At 30.2% G+C, this 17,596-nt stretch overlaps 2 protein-coding genes across 2 annotated transcripts; one reads left to right on the top strand and one right to left on the bottom strand.

Moving 5' to 3' along the window:
• Positions 1–6,988: 6,988 nt before the first annotated feature.
• LOC25485728 (uncharacterized) lies at positions 6,989–9,404 on the top strand. The gene is made up of 4 exons (XM_039829881.1): positions 6,989–7,136; positions 7,247–7,352; positions 8,984–9,161; positions 9,213–9,404. The coding sequence occupies exons 1-3, from the start codon at positions 7,098–7,100 to the stop codon at positions 9,142–9,144; spliced, it is 306 nt and encodes a 101-aa protein (XP_039685815.1). The 5' UTR covers positions 6,989–7,097; the 3' UTR covers positions 9,145–9,161; positions 9,213–9,404.
• Positions 9,405–11,554: 2,150 nt separating this feature from the next.
• LOC25485729 (glutathione S-transferase DHAR1, mitochondrial) lies at positions 11,555–15,288 on the bottom strand. Its single transcript, XM_013615006.3, has 6 exons — positions 15,113–15,288; positions 14,939–15,029; positions 14,710–14,853; positions 13,647–13,764; positions 13,405–13,545; positions 11,555–11,838 (listed from the first exon to the last, which is right to left on the bottom strand). The coding sequence occupies exons 1-6, from the start codon at positions 15,168–15,170 to the stop codon at positions 11,752–11,754; spliced, it is 639 nt and encodes a 212-aa protein (XP_013470460.1). The 5' UTR covers positions 15,171–15,288; the 3' UTR covers positions 11,555–11,751.
• Between the last annotated feature and the right edge of the window lie 2,308 nt (positions 15,289–17,596).

The raw sequence follows: 17,596 nt of genomic DNA on the forward strand, positions 1-17,596 counted from the left end.
AGCGCGCGAGGTTCTGAAACAATGGCAGACTGTTCGGGAGAAAACGGTTCAGCAGCAACAGGCTATGACAGATGCGGAAATACATTGGCAGCCACCAGAGGAAGATTGCGTCAAATGCAATATTGATGCAGCAATTTTCGGTGAACAACGGTGTTTTGGTTTTGGTATGTGTATTAGGAATTCTCAAGGTCATTTTATAAAAGTGTTAACTAAGTGGTATGAAGGCACTCCTCCACCATATTTGAAGCAAAGGTGTTGGGTTTATGAGATGCTATTTTACGGCTTGGTTAAATAGGTCTATCAAAAGTGCATATTGAGTTAGATTGCAAGTTAGTGGTTGACAGCATTGTTGAGAGTTCTATTAACCGGTCCGAGTTTGGCAATATTATGGCTACTTGCAGAGCTTTGTCATATCATTTTCCAAACTTTAAGGTAAGTTTTGTAAAGAGTCAAGCAAATTGTGTCACCCATAGTTTAAGAAGAGCGACAAAGTTGTATGCTCGTCACCGGATTTTTGATTTGAATTTATCTTATATTGTATTGAGACTATTGTGATGCAGCAATAATATAAGTTACTTTGGGTAAAAAAAAAAAAAAAAAAAACTACATTCAATTTGGTAACATCTCATAAGCATATTGTGTTACTATTTTTGTTGGAACAAACACTGTGGTACTAATATCAATTTTGTTTTATTGTTGTAAAGTACAAAATCCGTTTTGTTTTTCACTTAAAAAAAAAAAATCCATGTTTTATTCCTTGCAATTGAAAAAATCCATTTTTTTTCATTTATAAAATTTATAATATTATAAGAATTTCTCTCAAAAAAATTATAATTTTTAACAAAACATGAATTAAATATAATTTTTGACATTAAAAAATTCATATTTAATTTTTTAAACTATGATGAATTATATCGTCTCTAACTTCTCTTTGGCAGATGAAAATTATTGCAAATATAGAACGGAGGGAAATTACTGGTACAGATGCTGATCTACGTAGATTAAGCATGGAGGATTTACGACAGGTTTGTTGTATTTTAGTGGTCTGGTTTGAACTGTATGTGTTTAGCTATTAACTATCTATGTGTTCAACTTTTATCCTAGGAGTTGTTATTTAAGTGGTGTATTAGATTGAAATTTTAAATGATTTTAAAAGACTTTTGTAGAATTAGAATAAAAAAGTTTGGAGCTATTCAACCAAGACTTTTATAAAATGTTAATAAATCTTAATCTTGTGGTATTCAACTAAGTCAATTATGACGACTTTTTTGTTGGGGCAACAAAATCTGTTGATATTCAAATGACTTGAATTGTCTATTGGTATTTAAAAATCTATAGATTTTGATAAATTTTTGGATGGAGTGCATTTTATGAGACTTTTTAATGAAAAATATAAATACTACTCTCATCCAACAATCTCACACAAACATATGAGATTTTGTTATTTTCTCTCAAACCCTTGTCTGTTTTAATTGTTTTAATTTTAATTTTTTTTCTTTCCAATTTTTTGGTTTTTTGTTTGGATCAATTATTTTTTTTTAAGGAAAGAATCCATTGTTCTTTTTTTTTCCTCCGTACGATTTGTTAGTTTTTTATTTTTAAACACTTTACGATCTTTTGTTATTTTTTCATTTATTTTATTTGCTTATATTGGTTAATTTTACTCCCTCCGTCCCAAATTGTATGTCATTTTGAAGAAAAAAATTGTCTCAAATTGTATGTCTCTTTACAATACCAATGAATCATTAATATTACTTTTCCTATTATATCATTCACTATTTATTTCATTTTCTACTTCCAAGTCATTTATTTATCTTTCTCATATCATTTATTAAGAACAATTTTGCAAAACGACTCATAATATCTCTTTCCCACACAAAATTAATTACATTTCTTAATACGTTTAAAATGTCCAAAACGTCATACAATTTGGGACGGAGAAAGTATTTGCTTATATTGGTTAATTAGGGAAAATAATAAAGGAAGGGGAAAAACAAAGATAGTTATGTAGTTTGAACCATTGAAGAAATTATTTGAGTTGTTACACCTCTTGGTTGAGCTATAAATAATGGGGTTAAAGGGTTTACACGATGCCAATGAGTCATTTAATCCTAAAAGTTTGAGTTATAAATCCAATAAAATTCATTGAAATCTTAAATGTCTATTTTATAAATCCAATGAAATTCTCTAGTATAACAAGTCTTTTAAAATACTATTAATGAAAAAAAAACTTTAAGATTTTATAAGATTTTGCAAGATTCTACTCCTAGACGTTTTCTTGCATGCTACCCATGACCCACCAACGAACTCACTTCCTCCTTTTACGTTACCTGTAATTCCTCACTAACCCATGACATCGACCACAGATTCACAACAACAAAGAGTTGATTATGGTAGTCACATACTAGATGCCAGTTGCAGCATATAGAAGTAGTGAGATGTTGGTGGCGACAGCAACCAAAACCCACAATGCTTGATGGGAGGTTTCCATTATTTTATCTTATTTTGAAGAAGAAGAACTAAGAGGTATCCATTATTAAAGAGATGTTGCAGGCCGTGATATCCATTCCAGACTTTCTCTTCCTTTTATTTTGTTTTTTATTTTGTTTTTTTTATTAACTTAACAATTAGAAAATAAAGTGCTCTAAAGAATACAACTGGAAAATGAAGTTGTATAGCACTGCTCATCGTACAGAGAAAATAAAAAGACCAATGGATTCTTTCATTAAAAAAATGCTTAAATGCTTTTTTGATCTTTTAACTATTTAATTTGTATCGTTTTGGTCCTATAACTAAAAAAAAGATTGTTTGAGGATTTTAAGTTTTTTTTTAATCTCGTTTTGGTCCCTTCTGTTAGGTTTCCGTTAAGGTTTTAAAAAAAAAAGTTAACTCCTGCACACGTGTCACCTTGTCATTGGCTCTGAGTTTTTTTTTTACAAAAAAAAATATTATTTTTTTTAAATATATTTTTTTTTTAAAAAAAAATCCCAAAGTCAATGACAAAGTGACACATGTCCCAGAGTTAACACGTGTCACCTTGTCATTGGTTCTGGGAATTTTTTACAAATAAATAAAATATATATATTTAAAAAAAATTCATTTTTTTTGTAAAAAAAAAATCTCAGAGCCAATGACAAGGTGACACGTGTCAACACTTAAAGTTTTTTATTAAAACTAACGGAAACCTAACAGAAGGGACCAAAACGAGACTAAAAAAAAACTTAAAATCCTCATACAATCTTTTTTTAGTTAAAGGACCAAAGCGATACCAATTAAATAGTTAAGGGACCAAAAAAGCATTTAAACCTTAAAAAAAATAAAGAATTGTAAAAATTAAACCAAACCGACAAAAGAAAAGGAAGCTGATCCAAACAAAAAATTGGAAAGAAAAAAAAAATCAATTAAAGCTGGCAAGGGTTTGAGAGAAAATGACAAAATCTCAAGGGTTTGTGTGAAATTGTTGGATGAGAGTGGTATTTATATTTTTCACTATAAAGTCTCACAAAATTTGCCATGACAAAAAATTATGATTGTCTTAATTGAATACCACAAGATTTATTTATATTTTATAAAAGTCTTTATTGAATACCTCTAGACTTTTTTATTCTAAAAAGCTATTTTAAAATCCTTTGAAATCTCGATCCAATACATCCCTCCTAAGTGTGCCTACTATTTGGCTATAACGCTTGACTTTTTTTGGCAAACATGATGCAACAAATACTTTGTTTCATTAGTTCTTCTCTGACACTCCTTGTATTTGAGAGACTAAACGTTTGCTTATTTAATCCATTTTAAATTCTTAATAAAAATAAAAAATAAAAACTATAACTATCTATGAGCCATCCTCTTCCTCTATACATACATCTTAACATAATCAAAATGACTCATCCACATGGCAATCTAAAATTTTCTAACAAATCTCAGGTGTCCTATTATTATCAACCCACTCAAACGCTAAATTTTTGTTGGATGAAACCGTTCAAATTAATTTTTTAATTATAGTAAGCCATTTTATATATAGCTAATAAATTCACATTAATATATAATGAATTTTTTTAGTAAGATGAAACCGTTCAGATGAAGTTTTTCGTATAGTAAGCCATTCAAATAGGGCAAATTTTATGGTACATCTAATATATTTGAGTGTACCGGTACACCCACTATTTAAATTAATAGTTAAATAAGTTGTTTTTTGAAGAAAAATATTATTTTTTATCATTTATAATTATAATAACTAAATCTTATTCATCAAAAATGTCAACAAAATAATTTTTTTTTTTTTAATTTTTATCACTCATAATCGACAAAATTCATTATTTTTTATGATAATATGTAAAAAAAATTACTATAATTCTTATAAACAATGAAATGATGTTTTTTCTTATGAGATGATGTTCTATAAAATATAAATTTTGACAAATAGCTATTTATTACATAAAAAATTATCGTTAATTTATAAAATTATGAAGCAGGAGTACCGGTACACCTCACTTTGTGAGTATACCATAGAAGTTCTCTTCAAATAGAGTTGACTACAATTTATCAATTCACGTTAAAATTGTTTTGATATTGGCATTTAGAAGACAATAAAATAAAATAACATTTGCCTACCCGTGATCTTATGAATAGGTTTTTCATTCTCTACCATTTTGTACCACTCACTAAATCATTCTTATCTAATTTCATTTTTGAAAAATGGCTACCAACTATGATTCCCTGGTTGAAATTAACGACAACAAAAACCAATGGCGTTTTTTTTGTTGAAATTGTCAGGCTATGGGAACAACTGATTTGAAAAACTTTGAGAAATCATTGACCATCCATTTGATTTTAATGGATAATTATGTGAGCTTTTTAGATTTTATATAATGATACTATTAAATTGTCGTAATTTATAAAAGTTTGGTATGTTATATGAATATTTTGTAATTATACGACGATTGTTTTGATTATTTTTAATTAAAAATGCATTCTATTACACCGTTGAGGAATGTTCAAAAGAGAGTGTTGCTAGCGTTACTCTCACATGAAATCCCAAAAAACACAACCGTCATATAATTAAAAAAATATTTAATTATATGTTGTGAGTTCACGGTATGTCATGTGTGCTTTTTAAATCCAACCGTTGATCACCAATCTTAAATGACATGTGACAAAGAGTTAACAGATTTTGCAAAATATTAACGGAGATGACCAAAATAGTAAACAACATAAGATTTATGAGACTAAATTGAGACACTTTATAGTTAGAGGACCAAATTGAAAATAAAAAATAAGTTAAAGGACCAAATTATCTATTAAGCCTTTGAAAATTATTGTTTCTAATATTCTTATTTTTTTAATTTGCCTATAATTTTTTTTACGGAGTCTGTAATATTTGTTTAGTTGATATTATATTGACAAAATTACTTCTTACATTATGAAAAAACTATTTGAATTTTAAAATATATATATTTTAGTCTTTGTGTTGTAAAAGTTTAGTTTAGGGGACAATGAAATAACAAAATTAATATGATTACATGATTGGGTCTTGTTATGTCTCTATTTTTTTTGCCTTAATTAGGAGTCAAGTTATCTACACGATGTTGCCTTACTTATTTATTGATAGATTGCTGCTAGCAATGAAGGTAGCCAAATATAAATTAAAGAAATAAGATAAAAAAAATATAGAGAGTACGGTCTTGATAATTTTTAGTGTTTGTTAAGTTCTCTTTGTAGTTATTTAAGAGATTAAATAAACTTATCAGTGGTAGCTAAATATATATTATTGAGGTAACTAATTATTAAATATATTAACATAGTCAAATAAAAATAATATTTTTGAGTAGCTTCACACAACTTTGCCCCTTATTGTGCCGCCTTATCATGACTCTTGCAGTTTTTACTACCACGAAGTCTGAGATATCTTTTCCAACAATGGAAATTATGAAGACTAGGTTGAGAAACACGATGAAAGTTGAATTTCTGACAAATATCATGATAATTAATATTGAAAGAAAAGTCAATACAAATAAAATATTAATTATGAGTATGTTATTGATTGCATCAAATCACTCGATGATTATAGTAGAGTTTATATTGAAAGAAAAATTAATACAAGTAAAGAATTTTGTTCTAATTTTGTGTCCTAATTTCCAAGTCCAACACATGATTTGGTGGAAATTCCCCAACCCTTTCACTGGAAGCACTGTTTCACAAATCGAGTGTTAACTCGCCGAGTTTATCGAGTTTACGTTTTTAGGTACTGAAATCGTGTCAATTCGGAGGTAAATTCGATTTCTGGTAAAATCGAAATGTTTGACGAGTTCGACTCGAGTTAACTAGGGTAAACTCGAGTAAAATAGGAATGTAAGTCTAATTCTTTTTGATAGTTTTATTAACAACTTTAGGAACTTGTGAAGCTTACTTTTTTGGATGGTTAAGACCGAAGAGACTTATGATTTTGCAAGTTTATTTTGTATTTTGATGTTTAATTGAATATAATGTTTTATTATGATGGTTGAAAACCTTTATAATTTAATCATATTTGCACTATTAGACTATTTACAATATTATATTAGTTTACATATGTCATGTAAATAATAAATTTTATTTAATTTTAATTTTAAATAAACTCGTACAAGTTCTCGAATCGAGTTTACCTGGACAAAACGAGTTGAGATAAACTCTCGAGTCGTAAAATCTTGATTGGAAGGCACATAAAATGTTCCTGCTATTATATTGTGTTTGGACCACTTTTATAAGTTGTACGGATTGGAGTTAAAAACAAAAGCCGTTCGAAGGGGGGTGTGAAAAAGTAGTAGAATTTGTTTGTGGCCACTTCTATAAGATGAACGGTCATTTACAATCTTCTCTAGATCTAATCCTTTTCCAGCCAATCAAATACCATTTATCACCCACGTGGAACACTGGGCCCCACCCAACCACACCCCATCACACTTTATAACATTCTTCTCAGTTTTCTTTCTACATATAGCATTTGCGCTAGTTAGTTAGTTAGTTCTATCAAATATATTTATCAAGAACTAAGAATATATATTGTTACATTTAGTTGCAGACTACGTGCAATACCAAGACTCCAAGAGCTAGTTTAGGTCATGGGGGACTCGTCTTCTTCGGCTTCATACATTCACTTGGTATAGTTTCACACTATATATATTATATATATCTACTGTTATCATGTTATCTTCCATGCATTTTGACAAAAATTATTAATTTCTGCAACAAATTGCAAATATATAATTAGGTGCAGCACCTGATCGAAAAGTGTTTGATCTTTCACATGACTAAGGAAGAATGCATGGAAGCGCTCTCTAAACATGCAAATATAAATCCAATTATAACATCCACTGGTATCATTTTTAATTACTCTTCTTTCCATAACATTATTAACAACAAATACGTAATTATGGAAGCTTCTAGAAAACATGCACACATGCAATATCACATATACCCTCCGGTCACTAATATAAGCAAAAAAATTACATTTTAGGTTCATTCATTTAATGATGTATGTGGTCTATAATAAAGATCATCACTACTAAAAAAACAAAAATTAGTGAGGGAAATTTTGTGAGGGAAAACGTGAAATCCCTCTCTAATTCCGTCACTAAATTTTGCGACCATGAAATTTGTGAGGAATTTTATTTTTTCCGTCATTAATTTCCCTCGTTAATTTTGCTTTTTCTAGTAGTGCATGTGCATCATTAAATGAATGAACCTAAAATATAGTTTTTTGCTTATATTAGTGACCAGAGGGTGTATACAGCACTTCTCGTGGCTTGAAAAACTCAAGTGATATTACAAATTATACACATGCAATACATAGGCATATATATCTAGCTTTTGATTGATGTACACAATATTTACAAAGCTCTAAAATCTACTATTTTACTAAAAATGGATCTTCAGACTTTTTCTGAATGTACATCTTAGAAGAATGTCACTTGATTGTTAACTATTACCAATTGGTGTCATGGCATGCATGCTTAAGAAGGTAGAAGAGCCAGTGATTTTCTTATATAGACAGTGTTTGTGATTACTTATACTAGTTTGTTAGATTGCGCGATCTAGGTTTTATAAGGTTGAAATTTGGTCTGGTAAAAAAACTCAAATCTTAGGTCTTACCTGTTGTCTGCAATAGATTTATTTTTAGGTTTGAGTCTAATATTTTTTATATTCTGGTACTTAAATGTCTTCATAACGTCTTTAAATAAATAATTTAACATATCATTAAATACACTAACGAGTTAATAGCTTTATTATGATACTTAACCTCATATATTTTTACAAATGATCTATAACATTATGTTTTATAGTGAGTTTATGTGATATTGAATTTTTAATTTTAGTTTATAATGATATGTAGTTTACATATTGAAGAAAAAAATGTAAGGTAATAAAAAAATTAGCAAATTTATAATTCAATACAAAGTGTGAAATTTAATATAATAATAACAGTAATAAAAAAATTATTTGTATTTTACTTAATTAAGTAGGTCCGTCTAATATGTCTAAAAGATTTTTTTTATGATTTGTAATCTTTTTTTAGTTAAATAGACTTCTAAAAATAAAAGCTTTTACGTACCCTCCATTGTTTTCTTAGAAACCACACCTTTTCATATGGACAAATCCGAAAAATTTGTGTTTTTCAGTGTCTAGATGGATAAATCTAGGCGGTAGCAGTTTTTTAAAATCATTCATTACTTATAACAATTTTCTATTGAAATGAAAGTATGATTTTCATCTAATGTAAACTAGGTCATAGGCCTCTGTCGATCAATTTCTCTCTGTTTTATTTTTATTTTTAAAAGAATTGGTCGGTTTCTCTACTCTCATAGGTCTAATGTAGACTGGTTGTTTGATAAGACAAACAACCAAACACTAGCATGCGTGTGTGTGTGTTTTGAAATGAAATTACGTTGGAATATGAATATATCTATGAAACATGACGATCAATTAATGGAATAATGGATGAATGCAGTGTGGAATGAGCTAGAGAAGGTGAACAAGGAATTTTTTGAGCCATATAACATGAAGCCAAAGAATAGTAAAGAGATGATGATGATGATGTCCCAGGAAGAGACAACTCAGATGTTACAGAAGATGATCTCAGCTTCGGATTCCTCTAAAGGTGTCCCATAATCAATCAACTCTTGAAAATTATATTATATATGACCAATTTAGGAACTTCCCATGCAACCAGCCAAAAAATTCAGAGAAAGGATCGTCCCTACTTTATTATTATCAAAACCTAGTGCTAGTAGTCTATGCGCAATTATCGTATGTGTTGTCATGTTGCTTCTCTACATTATTATGGTATTGTAGTTATCATGAATATAACAGAATGCCTTGCCAACCTTTGTAGTATAAATATTAAATAATATTCATGTCATGTCTATGTCTATATGATTTTTCGGAACAAATCAAATCATGCTATGCTCCTTCTATCTTTAGTGTGTGTGACTTAGAATTAGATTCATCTTTAATCCAAATTCTCAAGTGAGATTTTTAACACGTGTTTCGTCAAAGAAGAAGATATTAAGTGTATTAAACATTGTTTGGTATAATCCAGGAGTGATAAGGTGACTCGGTTGTTTGAGAGGAAATACAAAAGTTAGAATAATAATGTCATAAATTCAATTTCCCTCACTAATACTAATAGCAACGTGTCTTGAATTTATTATAAGTAGATCGGTAAATGTATATGTTTTTAGAAAATTAAATTAATTATACGTAAATGAATATTTTTATAATTTTATTCTAAATTAATATGGTATCGTTTACTTTTTCATGTATATAATCTTGAATAAATTGTAAACAATTGGGTAACTTAAGTCTTGAAAGTTTCAGCAAAAAAGAAATTAACTCTTAGAAAGTCGATAGTTGCAATATGGGAGATGTATTCGACACAGAAGAAACTTAAATGTGTTTGTTTCAAGTTATATTTGTTGATTTCTTATAATAAAATGATAGAAATATATATGTCTATATTTGTTACAAGTTTACTAAATTTTATTCCCGACGATAAAATGTTTCTGGGAATAGAAAGGGTGGGAATTAAGTTCACATTGAGATGTGAATAAATTTCTACATAGTTACCTATTATAATTTCTATTTTTATGGTTTCTAAGAATATTACATTGGAATAAAATTCTCATCTTTATATTCCAAGGAATGTTATTCCTTAAAATAAATTTGGTAAACTTAAAACAAATACACCATTAGGATATATATCGATTTTTAGGGTGCATTTATTAGGTTTTTATTATATTGTGGTGGATAGTATGAATTGGTTAGATTGTTATACTAGCTTTAAATCATCCTTATAAAACCGGTTTATAAGTTGAGGGGTGTCATTCATTATCATTTTTAATCACACATTTATGTAACAACAATGAAACACAAAACAATCTATGTGAAACTTGGTTTTTTCAATAGCATTTGATACACACAGCAAAGAAACACAAACCAATCAAAACATTAAAGAACAAACCTGCAAGTTAGTAGGGAACTTTTTAAGTCACAAAACAACATTCTAGAAATTAATTTTCAAAAAGGATGATTTTTGGGGATTTTTTTTTTTTTTTTTAAAAAGGACAGGGATGCATATAAAAATAGAGTGCAAATAGCAATCACACGGTAATAGCAAATGAAAGCTAGCTGGACGGTTAACCAGCCTGCTAAGGTGGAGTTTGTTTCCAAAATCCAAACCCAGCTGCAAGTTCATACAAAAGAGAATTGCTCTTCTCCCATCCAGTTTTGCTCATTCCCACTGATAAATACACCTGCGTGAGTTAACTCACGCTCGGCTATTTTGATGGAAGTGAGCAAAAACAGATAGGAAAAGAGCGGTATTCCATACAAAACAGAAACAGTAGTTGTTAGCTCTTGGCCACATGGGGAAAAACAGATGAATAAGTAGCTGGCTCAACTGGGAACAAATGAATATAATGCATAGGGTTATTATTATTTATTAGCCTATTGCATAGTTCAAACGCTCTGCTTTCTTCCAGCTCTAGTTACTTCAATAGCATAATTGACATGGTTCTAACTTCTGAGGTTAGTTTCTTGAAAAATGAGGGCTTTATGATTCGTCAAAACTCCAATCTTTGAAAGGGTTCCCATGTGATATTTTTTTTTAATAAACAAAGTGGAATGCACCGTCTGAAACTCAAAACACACAACTGTAAGATCCCAGGTTCGAACCCGGGTGAACGGTCCAACAACATCGGCATTGTCGTAGGTCTTACAGACTCCCACATGAATTTAACTACAGCCATAATGTTGTCCCAAACATAAGAAACTTAAAATCTTATATTATCTTGCACGATCAGTTCTCTACGTTACCATTGAGTAGCTTGAACAAGACGAAACAACTCAGTAGTCTAAAGTTTGTGGCGATTAGGAAGTCATTCAGAAAAATCAAATTTTATACATGTCGTTTCTGACTGGCGAAAGATGCCTGCCATTACACCCTGGTGTTTTGGAACGGTCTCAACGCTCAAAATTTCACAGTTTAAAGCTTAAATCGACATTTCAACCAGCCAATGGATTAATAAAACACACTTCCCAATTCCCATCAACAAAACACACATAAACAAACTACTTATTTATTATAGAGGAGATCAACACACTGCAAATTTCAATCCTTCAAAAGATAAGTTACAACATCCTATTCTTATTTCTTAATAATAATGCTCGATCACAGTGCATGTCCGGTGTTCACTAAACTCGTAACTTCGAGCTACTTCATGCATTGACCTTTGGTGCCCATCCAGCAATGATATACTCCTCTGCAGCCTTGGTTTTCTCAAATGATTCACGAGAGAAGAGCAACTGCAGTATAACATAATTATCCATTAAGCAACTGAATCATATACAAAATACTATTCAAACAAGCAATTACATCCATTTGTTTAGCAAATGCAAAAGGTTTTAGTTGTAGGTATTGTAAATTAAAGCACTAAAACTATGGACTTGGACTTTAAATACATCAATACTCCTATAAACAGGTGATGAAAGGTCTAACTCAACATATAGCGCATTAACATTTGAATTTTGATAAATAATATATTAAAGGGACTCAATGTGGTAAAGAGCGTCAAGAACTATTACACCGAAAGTTATATAACCTCTTAACTAATAATGTAATGATCAAGCTAACAATTTGTTGCAGAGAAAGTCATAGCTCAATCGAACATTGAAATTTAAAGGAGGGGAAGAAGACACTGCAGTGGAAATAGTATGAAAACATCTTAGACTTAAAGTTGATGGCCTTGTGCGTGCAGGTGTACACAATAATGACAGCTCAGAGCAGCAGAAGACGGTAATCATAAATCAAAGAAACAACAGGAAAAACATGCATAAAATTTATCCATGACTAATCGATGCTAATTAAAAAGAATGAACGTGACATACTACCCTAATTGTCAACTTCCTACAATTATGCAACGATGTTTGTTGTTAAGATGAGAAATAAAAAGTTCTATGAAGCATCAGGAAGGGTTTAAGTATCAATACTTCCATTTACATGGCAAGTAGGATAATTAAGAGTGAAACCTGGCAAATAAGAAAAGCATACTTTTCATTTTTTTTGGATAAAGTGGATGTTTTTTTAGAGAAAAGGAGAGGGTGAGTTAAGAAATAGAGAAGGAAAGCTATCAAAACCATAAAACACGTAGACATCCAGAGATAAATTTAATCACTTGAATATGCTAAAAGAAATGTTCCATGGCGGTCTAAGTCTAATAGGGATTACAGAATGTTTGAAAGAGAAACTTCCCTAAAATATCCATGCGCAATTGACACCTAAAAGAAGTCTCTATCCAATATGTAAGATTTTAAACCCAGCTTTATGTTCAGACTTTAAAAATTCAAGCTAAAAAGATTTATGTTATCTTTAAAGCATGTACTTCAATCATTTTGATATGGATGGAAGATGTATGGGGAATTAATATTTGACCACCAATTTTTTCATGACACCAGCAAGCATAGAAAACCCATAATTTGATATTGGAAACACTTTTGTGAACATCAATTTGGTTCTGGAAAGATTTGTGACAAATAAGTCCAGCTTTGCTTTAAAACAAAGAAAAGTCTTTTCAATTATGTTTGCTTCTTGAGTTGTAGTGTTTTTCCTTTCACACACTTTATGTTGACTACAAATTTTTTTAAGTAGCAGATAAATAAACAATTTGTCTGCTATTAGGAAGAAATTTCAAGCGTGGTATAGAAAGTACAACAAAGAAACAGTTGGCATGACAAATTAGACAACCAAAAGTTCTCATTACCAAGCACCAATCAATGCCATCATGCAGTTTTCACAGCTGTTCAATTCAATGGCAACGACATGACTAAAACGGAACCATAAGATTACATCCATTACAGAAAACAACTTTGTACCTTGATGTAGTTGTGGACCTTTGCCAAACTCTCAGGAATAGTCCAACTCTTGAAGTGGCGAAGTGCTACCACTAGATGGTACAATTTTGGTGCCAAACTCAAATCAACAGCTGTGACCTTCTCCCCAGCAACAAATGGACCCTGTTAATACCTCCAGCATATTAGTGTGGTTAATTAGCTATCAATTACAGGTTAAAAATTTAACAAAAATAAGGTTGTCGACAATAAATTCACATATATACATTGGCCTTAAGATGTTCATCCAAAGCATTGAGTTCTGCTAATAAAGCTTGTTCTGTTCCATCATTTGAATCTTTGCTCTTCAGAAAGCTCGAGAAAGAAGCAAATATGTTTGACCCCCTGAAATTGTGAACATCGTGAACAACAAAATTCAGAAGCAATGAAGAAAAACAACTTATAGCAATTCAAATATTATATTAATAATCAAACACGGCTTAAGTAGAGTACCCTTTTTCCACAATAATATAGCTTTGTTTGGATAAACAACTTATTTAATAACTTAAAGCACATGTGTTTATCATATAAGTGTTTATGTATAAGTTTTTTCTATAAAAATATAACTTTTTTCATATACACTAAGTTGTTTTCACTTTTCATAAGCTATCATGGAGAGCTTACGAAAATAAGCTGAAAACGGCTTGTGGACTTGTCATAAGATATTTCTATAAGCTCACTCAAACAGTTTCAACAGTGTTTAAGCAGGTAGATATGTTCAAATAAGCCAATCCAAACAAGCATGTATACTAATTTAATAGTTCACATAAAAAACATAAACATCAATATAGATAGTAACATTTTGTTAATCTTGAATACCATCTTGCAAATGGAAATAGTCATAACTTACACACTGACACAACCCATGTGCTTGCTTACATTCAATTATTCCAATTTTTCATCTTAAAAATACAAAAAAAGATCATGACCAACATCAACTTAAACATCAATACAGAAAGTAACATTCTGTTGATCTTGTGTACTAGTAGTACCATCTTACACATGGGAATGTCATAACCTAATCAATCTATTTAGCACCGACAGACACTTTAGATTGAAGATGTGTCCTATGCAACAAATGTTTTTACATTTAAATTATCCAATTATTCTGTTTTCTCAAATTATTATTGGTGTCCAGTGTTCCTGCATGTTTCAATGCTTCATAGGAGAGAAGTATTTGAAGGATCCAATTGCCTCCCACAACAGTGACAGTTTGAAATTAAAGAAATAAAAACATAGTAAGAAAATAAACTTTGAAAGTATAAAAATAGAGGGTCAAGTCATACATACACTGAGGAAAATTGAGCAGGAGAAACAAGAGAGGGTTCAGGGTATTTGTCTTCAAGAATTCCAACAATAACATCTGAATCAGGAACCCATTTACCATCAAACTTGACCACTGGAACCTTCCCTTCAGGATTCACTTCCAAAAACCTACAAATAAATAAATAAATAAATAACCCACAAAATTCAAAGAAATCAAAACACATCAGAGAGAAAGAAAGTAAAAATAGAGTACCATTGGGGTTTGTCAGTGAGATTAATCAAATGGATGTTGTGTGGGATCTTCTTCTCTTCCAAAGTTAAGAGAACCCTCTGGGAAAATGGACCTGAAAATGAAAACAAATCAAAATCATGAAAAATGTAAAACTAGTAACTGAAATCTAAGAGAGAGAGAGAGAGAGAAGCGTACAGTCTCCGAGAATAGTTGGAGCACCAACAGCAGCCTTGACAGCAACCTCAAGAGCCATTTGCGATGAAATCAATGTAAGCAACGTGAAATGAAATGGCGAATGTTTGTGTTTTATAATCTTTGTTCCAACCTTGTACGGTAAATGTGGGTCATTTTCTCATCCTAAAATCTGGACCACCATTCTAATTTCTATGCGGTAATTTTTATTTTATTTTTAACACATTCAAACAATTTAAATAATTGCCATCACTCGATTACAATCAAACAATCTAGATTTTAAGTTTAATATTTTTGCATTAAAAAAAAAATTATATTGAAATATCAATCATCAAAAACTCAGTTAGACGATCATGATTGTGTTAAATGCTTTAATCTTCCAAAAAATGATGAGTTTGAACTAATAACCTCTTTATTGTGTTGATATCGTCCATGATCAAACTCTATGATTCCACAAATTTGTTACGTTAATCCAAGCCATCAAAGATTTACTTCATCAATATTGACATGTCTACATCGCTTCCATTACTAAAAACTTATGTGTCATGTTGTATGGAGTGTGTATATCCTGATGCTAATTTGTTTATAAAAAGAAAAGTAAAATTACACAATTTATTCTTTAACTTAATTTCAAGTAATATTTTTATCCTTTATTTTGTTATTTTTTTTATTTCATCATTTATGTTATAATCAGATAACATTTTAATCTCTTATCTTTTTCTTTTTTCAATTTAGTGACACGTTTTTTGTCATGCCATATTAACAGAACTGGTCGTTATCAATGACAAAAATGTGTTGGGTACTATTTTGATATTTTTATTCATGAGAAGAAAAAAGTATTAAATAATGATCCCGTGTTCCACGCCATGCCAGTAAAATTAAAATGTATTGAGCACTATATATTGTCCAAGTTCCACCACACATTTACATGTAATTTCCTTCGCATAGGAAGAGGGGGGGAGGGTACCAGTGTGAGTGACCACATTTAAATGTAATTTCTTTCGGTTGGAGTTGGACCCATCGATGACACAAACTCGCATTACATTTGCGTCAACATCAGATTAATAAAGCTACCGACATGTATAACACAAATTGCTTTAGATGACTAAATTAAGACATTTCTTAATAATTGCAGTTGGATCTAACATAATATTGTGAATAAGATTTATCCCCGCTTATAAATATTGTTTGATTATCTTTTAATTTATATGAGACTTTTTAACATATACTTTCATCGTTTCACATCCAACATTGTTGAGTTTGATGCGTGTAATGAATGATAGATGGTCAGATAGCGGAGATAACTCAACAAATCTTAGATGAAATTTTAATATCATTTTAAGAATTACGATTGAGTCTAAACACTTAACATGCCATCTCTTATAAACATTTATCAATTATCTCTCAACCAATGCGAGACTCTTTCACAATATCATACTACCACCCCCAATACTTTGATTCTATCATAAATGGCAGACCTTAAATTTAAATGTTCGAAGTTTGAGTTCTTTTAGTCTTAAAGACAGATTGAAATATAAATATATTTTTATAAATAAAAAATAGCATAGTACCTACCCTACATAAAAACTCCGACGCTGTATGGATCGAGAGAACTATAAACTTTGTGAGAAAACTTTTACAAAGGTTTAAACTTGTCTTCGAAAAATCATTAAGAAAGAATGAAAACCGAATAAGGTTCCTTTCATTTTTTTCACAACCTAATTTAGTCTTTAACAAAATCAATATCAAACCAGACCTTGCTATTTTTAAATTGAGGATGATTAATGGATTATTTAGTTTTTCATATATATTACTTTTTGTAAAGGATTAAATTGAGTCCCTGAAAAATTATATAGGATCAAATTGGACCTTTACTCTTAAAAAAATATTTTGACTTAATATGAAAGCCTGAGATTTCTTGGAACATGATTTTGTAAATATTAAAAACTACGATTTTGATGTTCACCTATGTAAAATAATAAGCATTGCATTATATACACAAAATGATAGGTTCATATCAGGTACATTTGAAACTCCACATGTATTATGTCATATATTTTTAGTAATGATTTTTGTTTTAGGCAAAATGGATTACACGTTCCATCAATTTACATTCAAATAACGATTTAGTCTTTTATTTAAATTCAAACCCCAATTTCTGAACTCTACTGACTTGAGCGTCAGAGTGTCTGCAAGTACACACCTCATTCGGTCCAACGCTCACCGGAAGTACAAACTACCACCGTGAACCACCGCATTCAATCAAGCACCGATAGCCACCTTCAGATCAGGTACGATCAGTTTGAGTAGTTCAATTGGTTTGATCTTAATGACTAAAATAATTGTTGAGTTAAAGATCTAAGAGTTATAGAAGACGATGAGTTAATGGTGATCACTATTAAAATAAAATAATTTTGTTTCACCTATAAAACTATAACTTTTTTTAGGGCGTAAAAAATAACTTTTGAGGTGTATTACATTGCATAA

This window comes from Medicago truncatula, chromosome 1, assembly GCF_003473485.1.
Source record: "Medicago truncatula cultivar Jemalong A17 chromosome 1, MtrunA17r5.0-ANR, whole genome shotgun sequence".
Lineage (NCBI taxonomy): Eukaryota > Viridiplantae > Streptophyta > Magnoliopsida > Fabales > Fabaceae > Medicago > Medicago truncatula.